This window comes from Carya illinoinensis, chromosome 13 (genome assembly GCF_018687715.1).
Source record: "Carya illinoinensis cultivar Pawnee chromosome 13, C.illinoinensisPawnee_v1, whole genome shotgun sequence".
Lineage (NCBI taxonomy): Eukaryota > Viridiplantae > Streptophyta > Magnoliopsida > Fagales > Juglandaceae > Carya > Carya illinoinensis.
The window spans coordinates 27,966,123-27,980,222 of NC_056764.1; the positions used below are offsets into that span (position 1 = coordinate 27,966,123).

The 14,100-nt window shown below is 29.4% G+C and overlaps 1 protein-coding gene across 1 annotated transcript; it reads left to right on the plus strand.

Annotated features, from left to right (window-relative positions):
* The first annotated feature begins 3,856 nt into the window (after positions 1-3,856).
* LOC122292938 (GDSL esterase/lipase At5g22810-like) lies at positions 3,857-5,959 on the plus strand. Its single transcript, XM_043101504.1, has 5 exons — positions 3,857-4,142; positions 4,260-4,387; positions 4,554-4,787; positions 5,247-5,502; positions 5,671-5,959. Exons 1-5 carry the CDS (start codon positions 3,893-3,895, stop codon positions 5,865-5,867), a joined length of 1,065 nt encoding a protein of 354 aa, XP_042957438.1. The 5' UTR covers positions 3,857-3,892; the 3' UTR covers positions 5,868-5,959.
* The last annotated feature ends 8,141 nt before the right edge of the window (positions 5,960-14,100 follow it).

A 14,100-nucleotide genomic window follows, 5' to 3' on the forward strand; every position in this document is an offset into this window, starting at 1 on the left:
ACGTTAAGAAAGTTAAAGTTACAATTATACCTAAAAGTAAAATTGTTAGAATTTCAATTCCGATTTTTTTCTTATCTAGATTGTAATTTTAGAATTGTAGTTAGTTTTATAATTTTTGTAGATATTGTAATTTTAACATTTATATAAAATTTTACTAAATTTAATCAGATCAAACGGGTTAATTTTGGGCATATTCAACCCATTTACATAAACAATTTGAAACATATCGTATTGTATCGTGTTAACCTATTTCGTAATATTTATTAATGAGTCAAAACAGGTTGACGTGATACGACCCGTTATGTTAACGAGTCGTGTTAGGGTTTAAGATTTTGACACGATAAGCTTAACGGGTCATGTTAGGATTGACCTATATAGTATAATATATATGCTTTGACACGACACGAATACGAGTCGTTAACACGATTTGACACCCCTAAAAAAGATGAGGAGTTTGGACGAAGAATGGGGTTGAGAGAGAAGAGAGAAGAAAAGAGAGATGGGGAGTCTCTCTTGGATTTTTTTCCCCTTATACCCTTGAGAGAGAGAGAGAGAGAGAGAGAGAGAGAGAGAGAGAGAGAGAGAGAGAGAGAGAGAGATGTGGGGAGGGGAGATAATTTACTCTAAAATGAAACAATATCGTTTTATTCTAATTTTTTCTTAAATATATATAGGATATAAATATATATATATATATATATATAGGTTGTGCAGACAGGTTAAACCCATGCGGGTTTGAAGCCCAACTCGACACCTACCCTTGCCTTTATGCATGGGCAGGCGTTCGCCTATTTGTCTGCCATGAGCAAGGGCCTGGCAGGCGGACCTAACTCCTAAGCCTATAAAATAGTACATGTGGTGTGATCACATATTACAAGAGGTGTAACCGTCCCGGTTCGATTTAGCTTTGGACATATTTTAAAATTGAAATAGTGTGCATCAGTTTTGAGAATTAAAGAAGTAATACCAGACTAATTCATCACTAAAATCAAAAATTCTAGTTTTACCTATTTTTTCAGTGTAATTTTAATGAGGAAAACCTCACAAAATTTTCTAGAGTAGAGAAAGATAGCAAGAGTTGTGTCCAATTATTTACGAAACAAAAACTACATACTTAATACATATGATCAAATGTGTTGAAATGTATTTATAAAAATATATATATATATATATTGTAACTCATTTTGTCATAAATGTATTTATCCTTGATATATATATGTATCTATATATATCAAAAGTAGGTTTATATTAATAACTTAATATTTATGTCCATGTTGGAGATTAAAATTTTATGTTATAGTAATTTTGATATTTTATATTCTAAAATTAAAATTTATATGTTATCTCAAATGTTATAACTTATTTTAAGATTTATAAAATTAGTTTTATGTTATGTTAATTTTATGTTATAAGATTATTAGACATGAATAATAAATTTTAAAGTTTGATATTATATTAATTAGTAATTTAGCATATAATATATATATTCATACAATATAAAAAATTATTGTATATAATCAAAAAATAAAAAATTATATATATACGAACCAATCTGGTATTATAAAAAGCAAAACTGTAACCGAATCAATTTTAAACTGATTTTGAAAAATCGGAACCAGTATTGAACCAAACCAATTTTACATTGGTCCGATCTGGTCCGATTCTCCAGTTCTCCAGTTTTCCCATTTTTTTTTTCTAGCCCTACATATTACAATCTGATTTTAAAAAATGAACCTTTTCATTCCTAAACTCTAATTTTAGGCCCTGTTTGGATTGTAAAATAGTTTGGTTTGGTTCATATCATCTTATTTTATCATATTTCATTTAAACATCCAAATACTTTAAATACAAATACTTTTTACTTTTAAATTTTTAACTTTTTTATCTAATCATTACCTAATGATTACAACTTTTCCAAACTTTCAAATAAAATAAAAAAAATAATTCAATTGTTTGAAATTAAAAAATAATAATATTTTAACTTTATAATATTTTTATTTAATTTTTTCCCTTTCATTTCTCAAAATCACATTAAACATCTTAACTCAAATAATTTTATTACTACTCAAAAATAATTTTACTACTATTCAAAGTCTTCTTTTGTGTTGAGATTGAGAGGGAAGTTTTTTTCACTAGAAAGGCATTATAAAATGTAAAGTGACTCCGTTCATTTTAAATTTTGTCATCCCAACTAAATCCGTTAATGTAACATAGTTAAGTAGTTTTTATATGTTTATCATTCTAATGGGAAGGTACTTAAAAATTAACTGAAAACGATAAAAATAAAATAATATTTTCCCTTTCCAAAATATTAGCCATTAATAGACTATATATTTACTTTAAAAGACCAGCCATTTTGCTTACCAACTGCATGGGAAATAGTCCATGAAGGACTTGGATTGCCTTAAATGGGCCCTACTATGGATTTCCATATGTCCGGCCCATGCATGCACGAAGATTTGGATTACGTTACCAATTTCATGAACAATATATAAATAGTACATAAGAAGTTAAAACCTGAAACAAATAGAGAGCAGAGCAGAGCAAATGCGAAGCATCGAAGAAGGCGCAGATGAGATATGCGCATCCAGTAATGCCCACAATAGACACTTGTGTCCATTACAGACATCATTCATTAAATGCTAAAAACGTTAAATCTTTTCACCCAAATAATAGTAGAATTCGATAAAATCAAGAATGTATAACAGTAATATTTCTCAAAATAGTACGTACGTTGTAGTTCTTATTTTCACAATTATTCTTCCAGTTATCCGATAAACAAACAAATTAACAAACAAATGCATGCAAGCATGCACAGATCATATATAAGATGACCCCATGCATGATGCAAGAGCTAGATGATCAGGCGGTACTCTGCATGGATCGATGTACTGCCACTCAATCATGCCGACTCAACGGTATTCATGAGATTCTCAAATATGAAATATCATGATGTTATTGATAATATTTTTAAAATCAAATTATTAGTAATTAGGATTTCTTAAAAAAAAAAAAAATAGTCATGTGGGCGACAATTTGGATCTACTAGAGCCAATGGGTTTTGTCTTTATGTGTTAAGTGAGAAGTGACAAATATTGCAGCCAGTGATTGCTAAATTGATTAAAAATGTGATATTTACGGTTATAGAATAAGTAATTATTGTATTGTTTTTAAAATAAGTAAATATGAGATTTATATAAAAGAATTAAATTTTTAATAATAAATTTCTCTTATATAATTGTCATTTAAATGATAATTGATAGAAAAAATCACTTGAATTAATGTGTCTCATCATCAAGCGTGACCGACTGAAAATGTCAAGATTTAAAATGAAGAGTACTAATAATATTATTATTTTTGATTTCGTCCCCCGAAAGATAGCTATGGTCAAGAAATTAAATAATTAATTTCACCAACTCCTTCTAGATCATGATTATGTTTGTAATAGTGTGAAATCTAGATTAAAATGACGTACCGTTACATATTAGTTCGAAATCATGAACTTTTTGTGGCCGGGAAAGGCATTAACCAAACATGGAAATTAAGATATTTACATGAGAAACATGATCAAGCATGGGTCGAAATAGAAAAATATTTCCTAGATTGTTCTCACTTTGCCCACCAAATATAAAAATTGGTCATGTTTCTTGCAACTATGAACTATCCCAACCCACCATCTTTGTTGGCTTGGGGATTACTAATTAGTATACGTGTGAAAATTCCAAAGATCAGAGGTTTGAAGGTTGGTGGCAGAATAATAAGGTGAAGAACCATGATCTCTACAACGTGTTGTCCTACTTTAAATTCCCATTTCCCTAACAACTCATCTTCATAGCCTCCTCTCTTTGTGTCTCTCTCTTGGCAAGAACCACACTGCTTATAGTTATAGCAGATGATAGTCATGGGTTTTCCAAGTCCTAGCTTGGCTCCTTTTCTCACTTTGTTTCTAGTCTTCTTTGTGGCTGATGGGCAGTCTTCGGTTCGCCCATTTTTTATATTTGGGGACTCTGTTGTTGATGTAGGGAACAACAACCACATCTATACCTTTATAAAAGCAAACTTTCCTCCGTACGGAAGAGATTTTGTTACTCACGAATCAACTGGGAGATTCTGCAATGGAAAGCTAGCCATAGACTTCATTGGTAAATAATTCTCATGACCCTCAATTTTTTCAGTCTCCTTAACAATCAAATTTTGATACTTTTTTCACTGGTTTTATCTTATGAACTTTCAAATTTCTGTGTTTTCTTTGATTGCAGCTGACCTGCTAGGCCTGACTTATCCACCACCTTATCTTAGCGGAAGAGATAGAGGAACAAACCTCTTGATTGGTGCCAACTTTGCCTCAGCTTCTTCTGGTTACTATGATGCTACAGCTAACCTATATGTAAATATACTATAGTTAGAACAACTCTCTCTCTCTCTCTCTCTCTCTCTCTCTCTCTCTCTCTCTCTCTCTCTCTCTCTCTCTCTCTCTCTCTCTCTCTCTCAATCAAGCTCCTTTTCTTTTGTTTCTTTTTTTGGTGATATGATTTGTGTTTTTCGTGGCATAGCGTGCGATCCCATTGAGTAGGCAGCTGTGGTACTACAGAGAATATCAGAATAGGTTGGCTGCAGTTGTAGGGAGATCAAATGTTGCATCAATAATATCTCGTGCAATCTTCCTTGTTAGTGCTGGGAGCAGCGACTTTCTTCAAAACTATTACGTTAATCCTCTTCTCTACCTGGCCCTTCCTCCTGATCGGTTCTCAGACCTTCTCATACAATCATATACGCGTTTCATTCAGGTCCCTCACTCATATCAATTTCCTAACAAAGATTAATTGTGACATTCTTTAATTTTAAACGCACTCATATAGATAGACAACTCATTCTAGATAGCTAGATCATTTAGCACACTATAATTATTAGACCAATGAGATTGCCAATGGTGTAGAGCATCGCCCTCAAATTATCAAGGATTGTATACTTTAGAAATTTACTGAAACTGACACATTGTATCCTCAAACTATTAAAAACTAGCACTTTGCACCCTTCATTGAGATCCGACCGTCAATCCCTTTTGAATGATGGTGTAAAGTATAGGTTTTTGAAAGTTGAAAGGTGTCGTGCGTCACTTTGATAGTTTGGAGTGTGAAATCCCTAGGTCAGAAACTGACTTTTTTGGTTTAATTATGTTTGCAAGCAATATGAGATTTACAAATTTCTTGGGTCTATTATCTGGTGAACAAAACATTTGGTGACAGAGACTCTATGCATTGGGAGCAAGGAGAATTGGAGTGACAACACTGCCGCCAATAGGATGCTTGCCAGCAACTATAACAATATTTGGGATGGGTAGCAATGTGTGTGTGGAAAGGTTAAACAACGATGCGGTTTCCTTCAATTACAAGCTCAATGCCACATCTCACTGGCTGCAAAATAACCTCCATGACCTCAAATTGGTGGTCTTTGATGCCTACCAACCTCTCTATGAAATTGCCACAAACCCTTCAAAACATGGTACATCAACTACTTCTGATTTTTCTCGTGCATGCCTAGCAAATGCCCCAAAATTTACTACCATTTTGCTCAAAGCCCTGTTAATAGTTATCAACAACATCTGTCTTATTAATCATGTAAAGTCGTTGGATATTGATAGAATAATTTTCATAACTTGTTTGCTTATAGGGTTCTTTGAGGCAAGGAGGGCTTGCTGTGGAACAGGCTTGCTAGAAACGTCAATACTATGCAATCAGGAATCGATAGGGACGTGTGCAAATGCATCAGAGTACGTATTCTGGGACGGTTTACATCCATCGGAGGCTGCGAACTATTATTTGGCTTCCAGGTTGGCGCCGAGTGGCATCTCCCTGATCACCCCGTGATATCGTTGAGAGTTGGGTTAACATGATTATTGTGGTTTTACTCGCAACATAGACGGCAAAAGATGATAGATTTATATGAATAGAGAGATCATTTGGACCGATTATTAATTATACTAGTTGCACAGCTGAGCCATGCGCGAGAAAAACCTTTAATCTTTACTCTTGTTACTAGTCTTATTGTGAAGTTATTTGAATGTGTTTATTTTTTATTACTAGTTTTAATATTGAATTAATACATACGAACAAATGTGTAGAAATGCATTTATAAAAAAATATATATATTACAACTCATTTTGCTATAAATGTATTTATCCTTGATATATATATATATATATGTGTGTATATATATATATATCAAAATTAGGTTTATATTAATAACTTAATATTTATGTCCATCTTTGAGATTAAAATTTTATGTTATATTAATTTTAATATTTTATATTCTAAAATTAAAATTTATATGTTATCTCAAATGTTATAACTTATATTAAGATTTATAAAATTAGTTTTATGTTATATTAATTTTATGTTATTAGATTATTAGACATGAATAATAAAATTTTAAAATTTGATGTTATATTAATTAGCAATTTAACATATAATATATATATTCATATAATATAAAAAATCATATAAAATTTTTTGTATATAATTAAAAAATAAAAAATTATATATATATATATATAAACCAATCCGGTATTATAAAAAGCAAAAGTTGCAAAATTAGAACCGAATCAATTTTGAATTAATTTTGCAAAATCGAAACCAGTACTAAACCGAACTAGTTTTACACTAGTCTGGTTCAATTCTCTGATTTTCAGAATTTTTTTTTATTATTTTTTCTAGCCCTACATATTACAATCTGATTTTAAAAAATGAACCTTTTCATTCCTAAACTCTAATTTTAGGCCCCCTTTGGATTGTAAAATAGTTTGGTTTAGTCTCATCTTATCTCATTTGGTCATATTTCATTTAAACACCCAAATACCTCAAACACAAACATTTTTTAATTTCAAATTAAAAAAATATATATTTTAACTTTATAATATTTTTATTCAATTTTTTCCCTTTCATTTATCAAAATCCCAAAAAATATCTTAATTCAAATAATTTTATTATTATTCACAAATAATTTTATTACTATTCAAAGTCTTCTTTTGTCTTGAGATTGAGAGAAGTTTTTTTTTTTTTTCCTAGAAAGGGATTACAAAATGTAAAGTGACTCCGTTCACTTTAAATTTTTTCATTCCAACTAAATCCGTTAATGTAACATAGTTAAGTAGTTTTTATATGTCTATCATTTTAATGGGAAGGTACTTAAAAATTAACTGAAAACGATAAAAATAAAACGAAGAATAATACTTTTCCTTTCCAAAATATTAGCCATTAATAGACTATAGATTTGCTTTAAAAGAGCAAATATTTTGTTTACCAAGTGCATGGGAAATAGCCCATGAAGGGCTTGGATTGCCTTAATGGGCCCAACTATAGATTTCCATATGTCCGGCCCATGCATGCACGAAGATTTGGATTGCGTTACCAATTTCATGATCTATGTAAAAATAGTACACAAGCAGTTAAAACCCTGAAACAAATTGAGCAAAAGCGAAGCATCGAAGAAGGCGCGGATGAGATATGCGCATCCAGTAATGCCCACAACAGACACTTGTGTCCATGACAGACATCATTCATTAAATGCTAAAAACGTTAAATCTTTTCACCCAAATAATAGTAGAATTCGATAAAACCAAAAATGTATAACAGTTATATTTCTCAAAATGGTACGTATGTAGTAGTTCTTATTTTCACAAGTATTCTTCCAGTTATCTGAAAAACAAACAAACAAACAAATGCATGCAAGCATGCACAGATCATATACAAGAGGACCACATGCATGATGCAAGAGCTAGATCAGGCGGTACTCTACTCAGAAAGCTGCATGCAAGAACATGCATGGATCGATGCAGGAAGTTTCTTCAGATATGCATGTATATATATAGGCATTCATTCTATATGTCATGACTTAATTCGTACGTACGTGGAGCTCAATCGAACAATATTGATAAGACGACATGCAACTTGCCTTTCTAGCTAGCGGCGACTTGTCGCACATGCGCCGCTTGATGATCAGCTATATATATATGTTTGGATCAAGTTGTATATATCATGTATATGTGGCTGTCGATACGAATACTTTTGTTTTTGTTGCCTTTTGATGATCTGTTTTTGTATATTATTTTTGGACCAAATCCCATTAACCCAATTTATAACTTTGGATCAAATCCCAGTGCACACTGCATATATACGTGCAGTACTGCAGTCTGCCACTCAATCATGCCGACTCAACAGTATTCATGAGTCATCATGTTCTTGATAATATTTTTAAAATCAAATTAGTAGTAGTTAGGATTTCTTAAAATTAAAAAAAAAAAAAAAAAAAATCTTGTGGGCTACGATTTGGATCTATTATAGCGCATGGGTTTGTCTTTTTGTTTTAAGTGAGAAGTGACAAATATTACATGCAAACGATGGCCAAATTGATTGGAAATGTGATATTTACGATCATAAATTATATAAATATTATAATTTTTTTTAAAAATGAGTTAATATAATATTTATATAAAAAAATTAATTTTTAATAATAATTTAAAATATATATATAAATAATACTGACATAATTCATAATTATATATAGTATTATTCTTCTAATTATACTTGCGTGTTTTGTGTTAACGCGGCCTGCATGGTGAGGAACTGGAGGCATATCTCTTGCAAGAAAAGCTGAGCATAATTATATGTTGGGGAGGCTGTACTTGTTGTTCTGGTATATCTTGTGCACAAGCCACTTACCTTTTACTCAATCAACTAGAGGAGGAATTAATTACCTAGGGAAGCCTCGTGATTTTTTCAAAAGAGTAACGATGTCATTGTCATTTAAACGATAATTGATAGAAAAAAATCACTTGAATTAATGTGTATCATCATGATCATGAAGCGTAAGTGACCGACTGAAAATGTCAAGATTTAAAATGAAGAGTAATAATAATATTATTATTTTTGATTTCGTCACCCGAAAGATAGCTATGGTCAAGAAAATAATTAATTAACTTCACCAACTCCTAGACCATGATTATGTTTGTAATAGTGTGAAATCTAGGTTAATTAAAACGACGTACCGTTACATATTAGGTCGAAATCATGAAGTACTTTTCGTGGTCGGGAAAGGCATTAACCAAACATGGAAATTAAGATATATACATGAGAAACATGATCTGGCATGGGTCGAAATTTCAAACCAGACCAAGTACGCAAGTTATATTTACTTTGTCAAACATTTCAAGTAGCTTAATTAATTTACTGGCCGGCGGGGTACGTTAACATGAACGCGTTTGTCCCATCGATGTCATGAATGATGATATTCATTTCCTTTATTCAATTACCTGCTTCATGTCTATTATTTAAGCTGGTTGTCGATCCACGTACGTTAATAGGTAAACAAGAAATTAAGCTAGCTATCTAATTTCACGAGTTACTTTAATTTCTCACCAATATTTAATCAACGAGAAATAAAGTAAACATTATTAATAATATATGAAAAATTCTAGTTATGCATTAGTTAAATAGTAGATTTTATTAAAAATAATATTAATTTAGATTTTAAATTAAAAAAAATTAGTATTGATACGCAGATTAGTAAGTAACTTTATTTGTACGGAGCAAACTCATAATATCTTATGTAAAATTTTTATGTACAGTAACTTTTACGTATTATTTACACATTTTATTAATATAATTGACTATATCACTTTTAAATTTTCTTTATATGCAAACAAACGTCATACACATTCGCGCGCGCACATATATATATATATATATATAGTTTAAGTTAATAGAAAATATCCTTCCCTTGCGAGCTAATTAAATTTAAAGGGTACGTACTGATATATATAAAAGTGTCTGTACCATTTGGAATCGGATGCAGCTTTGTTGCTGGGTCTCATATAAAATAATCTTAAAAATTAAATTAAAATATCTTGATAGTGTGTATACCTCGAGTTTCGCTCATATCACAATTTTTTTGACGAATTTAATTTTATCTTAAAAAGTCAATTTTAGAAACCAAACTCATATTTCGTTCTAGAAACTTAGAAAGTCGTTGCATGACTTTTGAATAATTTCTTAGATGATGACATGCATGATGCGTAGTCAAAGTTTCAATACTTGTAATATATATATATATATATATAGAAAATGCTATTTAGATAAATAAAAATTGATTGATTGTGATTTTTATTTCTTATTTTTTACTTAATGGTTAATTAAAGAAGTGAAAATTAGTGAATTGATTTTTTTTATTTTATAAAAATATTTAAAGATATTTAAAAATAGTTAATATATATATATATATATATATATATATATTTACACCTATCGAGAGAATGCAGGAATACCATTCTCCATCCTCTAGCGTGGTCCAATATAGATTCCAGTCTAGAATTCGACATTTTACCATTACAATGTGACGGCCTATGTATACCTCAAATGAGATAGTTTTGAAATGGATACAATCCTTACCGTTGAATGTCACGTGATGTGTCACAATCGAGATTTTTCCGATGCTATTTCTGTTGGGATATTAATATAATAAAAACTTAGAAAACCTACAAAAAAAAATAATAATTATAATCGTGAATATATAAGTATTGTATTTAAAATATATATATATATATAATTTATATAAAAAAATTAATTTTTTAATAATAAATCTTAATTTTTTTAAAATAATTAAATAAAGTTTACATATTTTATAACGGCATGTGTCATTACTAGATAATCTAATATCATGAACTAGTGTCATGCATAAATACTGTCAAACTCATTTTACAATGAGATGTTGGTCATAAATTGATGAGTACACGCCATTATATAAGCTTTGCACAGATATGTATCTTTTCTCTCTCTCAAAAATGATACATGCCTGCACACAAATTTTATAAAAATAAATTAGTAAAATATGATAACTTGATATATATATATATATATATAATATACAATATTGTAAACTTAATTTTATTATAAAATAAATTTAACAGATATCATATAAAATCATGTTAATTTATAAATTTATTTATATAATTATCATTTGAAAATAAGATGTGTAGTAATTACTCTTTTCAAATTAAGAATAAAATTAATCAATTTATGACAATTAAATTCCATTCATTCATGCAGATTTTCTTATATGAAAAGGTTCCGGGAATCTTTTGACCAAACATGCAAGGCAACAAGAAGTATAATTTTCTTTTTCTTTTTTTCTCGGCTATAAAGACCATCACAACCATAAATATATATATATATATATATATATATATGTATGATTGGGATATAAACTCGTGTTACCTAATATGTCAAAATCATGATTGTAATGTCAAATCTAGATTAAAACAAACACGTGTTACATAATATGTTCAAGAGTCATATAATCTATGGATTTTTGTTGTGAAAGGCAACCAAACATGGAATAGAGATTATATATAGATAGATAGATAGGGATAATACGTTCAAACTAGATCGAGTACTACAATTATTTTATCTGTTCGTGTATCGTTTTAGGGTTGTTGGTTAAAAACAAATGTTAAAACAAAATGGAGCTTTTATGAGCTTGTTTTTAACCAAGAATTCTCTCCTCGAATGGTTTTTTTGGAGTTGCATTACGGCCCATGTGGATAATAATTTAAGTTATATATATAACAATTAAAAGCTGTCAATTTTATTTAATGTATACCTAAGTGACAATGTTTTGTGGGGGCACAGATTTCGTGAATAGGATGCAATTATTGGTATGATGCTTAAAGTCATTTTGATGATAATTGAGAGAGAGAAAAAAAAAAAATCAAGAAATAACAAGAAATATATCTTTTTTTTTAAGAGAAACTGTCATCATTCAAAAATTTATATTCATGACCAGATACACTTCGAAATGTTTCCATACCAAATATAACATCATAAATTAAAATAATACATTTGAAACTTTACTAATACATTATTTTCTTTTGATCTCTCACTTTATAATTACTCATAAATATTAAGCCATTTGTAAAGGTGTAACCCAATTATTATTTTTAACATTCTACAATTTTTAATGAATATTTTCAAATAATATAACATATAAAAGGTTAAACACGTGATGAAACCCTAATCCTTAGGCCTTAAGGCTTCTTCGATCGCCTGCTACTTGGCCCGCTTCTGTTCTGTTTTAGCGGCCAGCGGTCTAAATTACAACAATGCCACCACTATAAAATATCTATCCAAAGCCTGGGAGTAGACTGTAAAAAATTCAAATAGCATCAAGGGTAGACTCACCATTTAAAGCAAAAGGCAAGATCATATTCTTTTGATTTTGAGTCATGTTTTGGGCAATTATTCATAGAAAGTAAAAGACAAAGAAGTGGACTGCATTTTGCTTTTAAAGCACAAGCCATGGAAAGTAAAATGTGAAAATAATTGTGCATTGGGTTCTGATAAAGTTGACAGAAGGGTTTGGAAGATTTTGGGTTATGGGTCGAGGAAAGTGACGTTGGTAGGGTCACAGCTAAAGCCTAAACTTGTCTTTTTATCGACGCTGTCTGAAAATCATTCTATTTCATTTTATTAATTTTTTAAAATTTTTATATAAAATATAATAAATAATTTAATTTTTTTAAATTTTTAAATAATAATAATATTTAAAAATAATATTTTATTCAATATTTAAAATTATATCATTCATCTCTAAATCCTAACAAGGGAAAATTGTCTATAAATAAGAAGACCTCAATATTGAAACTTTTTTAATATTGCTCTATCATTTCACGTACGAAATTGTACTTTTGCTGTTCCCATTCAAAAACCCATCATCTTAATGACAATGTAATGTGATTGGATCATCATTCTTTACTCATTTCAAAATTATTTTGACACTTTTTTGAAAAATTCTTAATCCAAAGCATTTGGTTTGAGATTTTGTTCTTTATTTTAAATTTTTATCCTCTCTATCATACTTAGAAATGTAATACACTTTGAGTGTGACTTCATATATCAACTATTTAAATGAATAATCATAAAATAATAATAAATAATAATTAAAAATAATAATTACAAACTTCATAATTTTATGCAATAGAGTATCTTATTAATTCAATCTCTCACACATTCAAAAGATACATGAGAATTTAATATCGCGATATTAAAAAAATTCTGTAAAAAGAAAAGAAAAAGAAGAAGAAAAATACGCTAAAGCTTTAATAAATGAAGGAAAAAGCAATTGATGCTTTGAAATGACTCCAACAGAAACAAGCATACACACATACATGAATAGGGAGCAGCTCGTTTAAGATGGAGGTTAAAATGAATCAATCAATCAAACTACATGCCGTTTAAATCCGTTTACTTTTATTATTATTATAACGCGTACGGCACCAACAACCTATTTTCATCTCAAAATTATTATAAAAAATTATCATGGAATATATATATATATATATATATAGCTTATTACTAAAATCCAAAGTTATGAATATTTTTGTCTTGCATTTCAAATGTAGGAATGTCTACATGGAATCTTAGACCAACTCATTTTTTATATTTTTGTCATAAAAAGCTTTAAGTATATCCGCATCATTTTTGTTTTTCCTTCTTTAGGCTTTAACTGTTTAGGAACCATTATTTTATTTACATGATTTCATATGATACGTTAGATTTATTTTATAATAAAAATAATTTTACGATCTAATATATTATATAAAATTACGTCAGTTTATCAGTTTATTTTTGTGAGATTTTTCTTGTGATTAAAACATATATATGAATATTATAGAGACCATTTGATATGTACTACTTTCTTAGTTGAGAATATCAAATTCTTTAAATCCTATTATAAAATACAAACTCTTAAAACTAAATGAGCAAGAGAAATTGAGAAATACCATTTTTATAAGGTATATATATATATATCATGTCATACACTACTACATAAGTTAATATGTTAACAACTTTGATAAAGAGGAATATTATTAAAGAAATAAAAATAAAAGGAAGAAAGGCGTTGAAAGTACGCGCGTGATTGTATTTTCCGGGAAAATAAAAAATAAAAAAAAGGAGATGATGGTGCAGTTCACCAAACACGAGGCAGAAGGAAATAAACTCAACCATATAAACCATAAAGAATACCATATATACGTATGTTTGTGTGTAT

What these genes read in the sequence shown, in the direction of transcription:
- LOC122292938 (XM_043101504.1), top strand. Translation starts at nt 3,893, where the DNA reads ATGATAGTCATGGGTTTTCCAAGTCCTAGCTTGGCTCCTTTTCTCACT. An exon ending in ATGCTACAGCTAACCTATAT is followed by an intron (nt 4,388 to 4,553) that starts GTAAATATACTA and finishes TTCGTGGCATAG; the next exon opens with CGTGCGATCCCATTGAGTAG. An exon ending in CATATACGCGTTTCATTCAG is followed by an intron (nt 4,788 to 5,246) that starts GTCCCTCACTCA and finishes ATTTGGTGACAG; the next exon opens with AGACTCTATGCATTGGGAGC.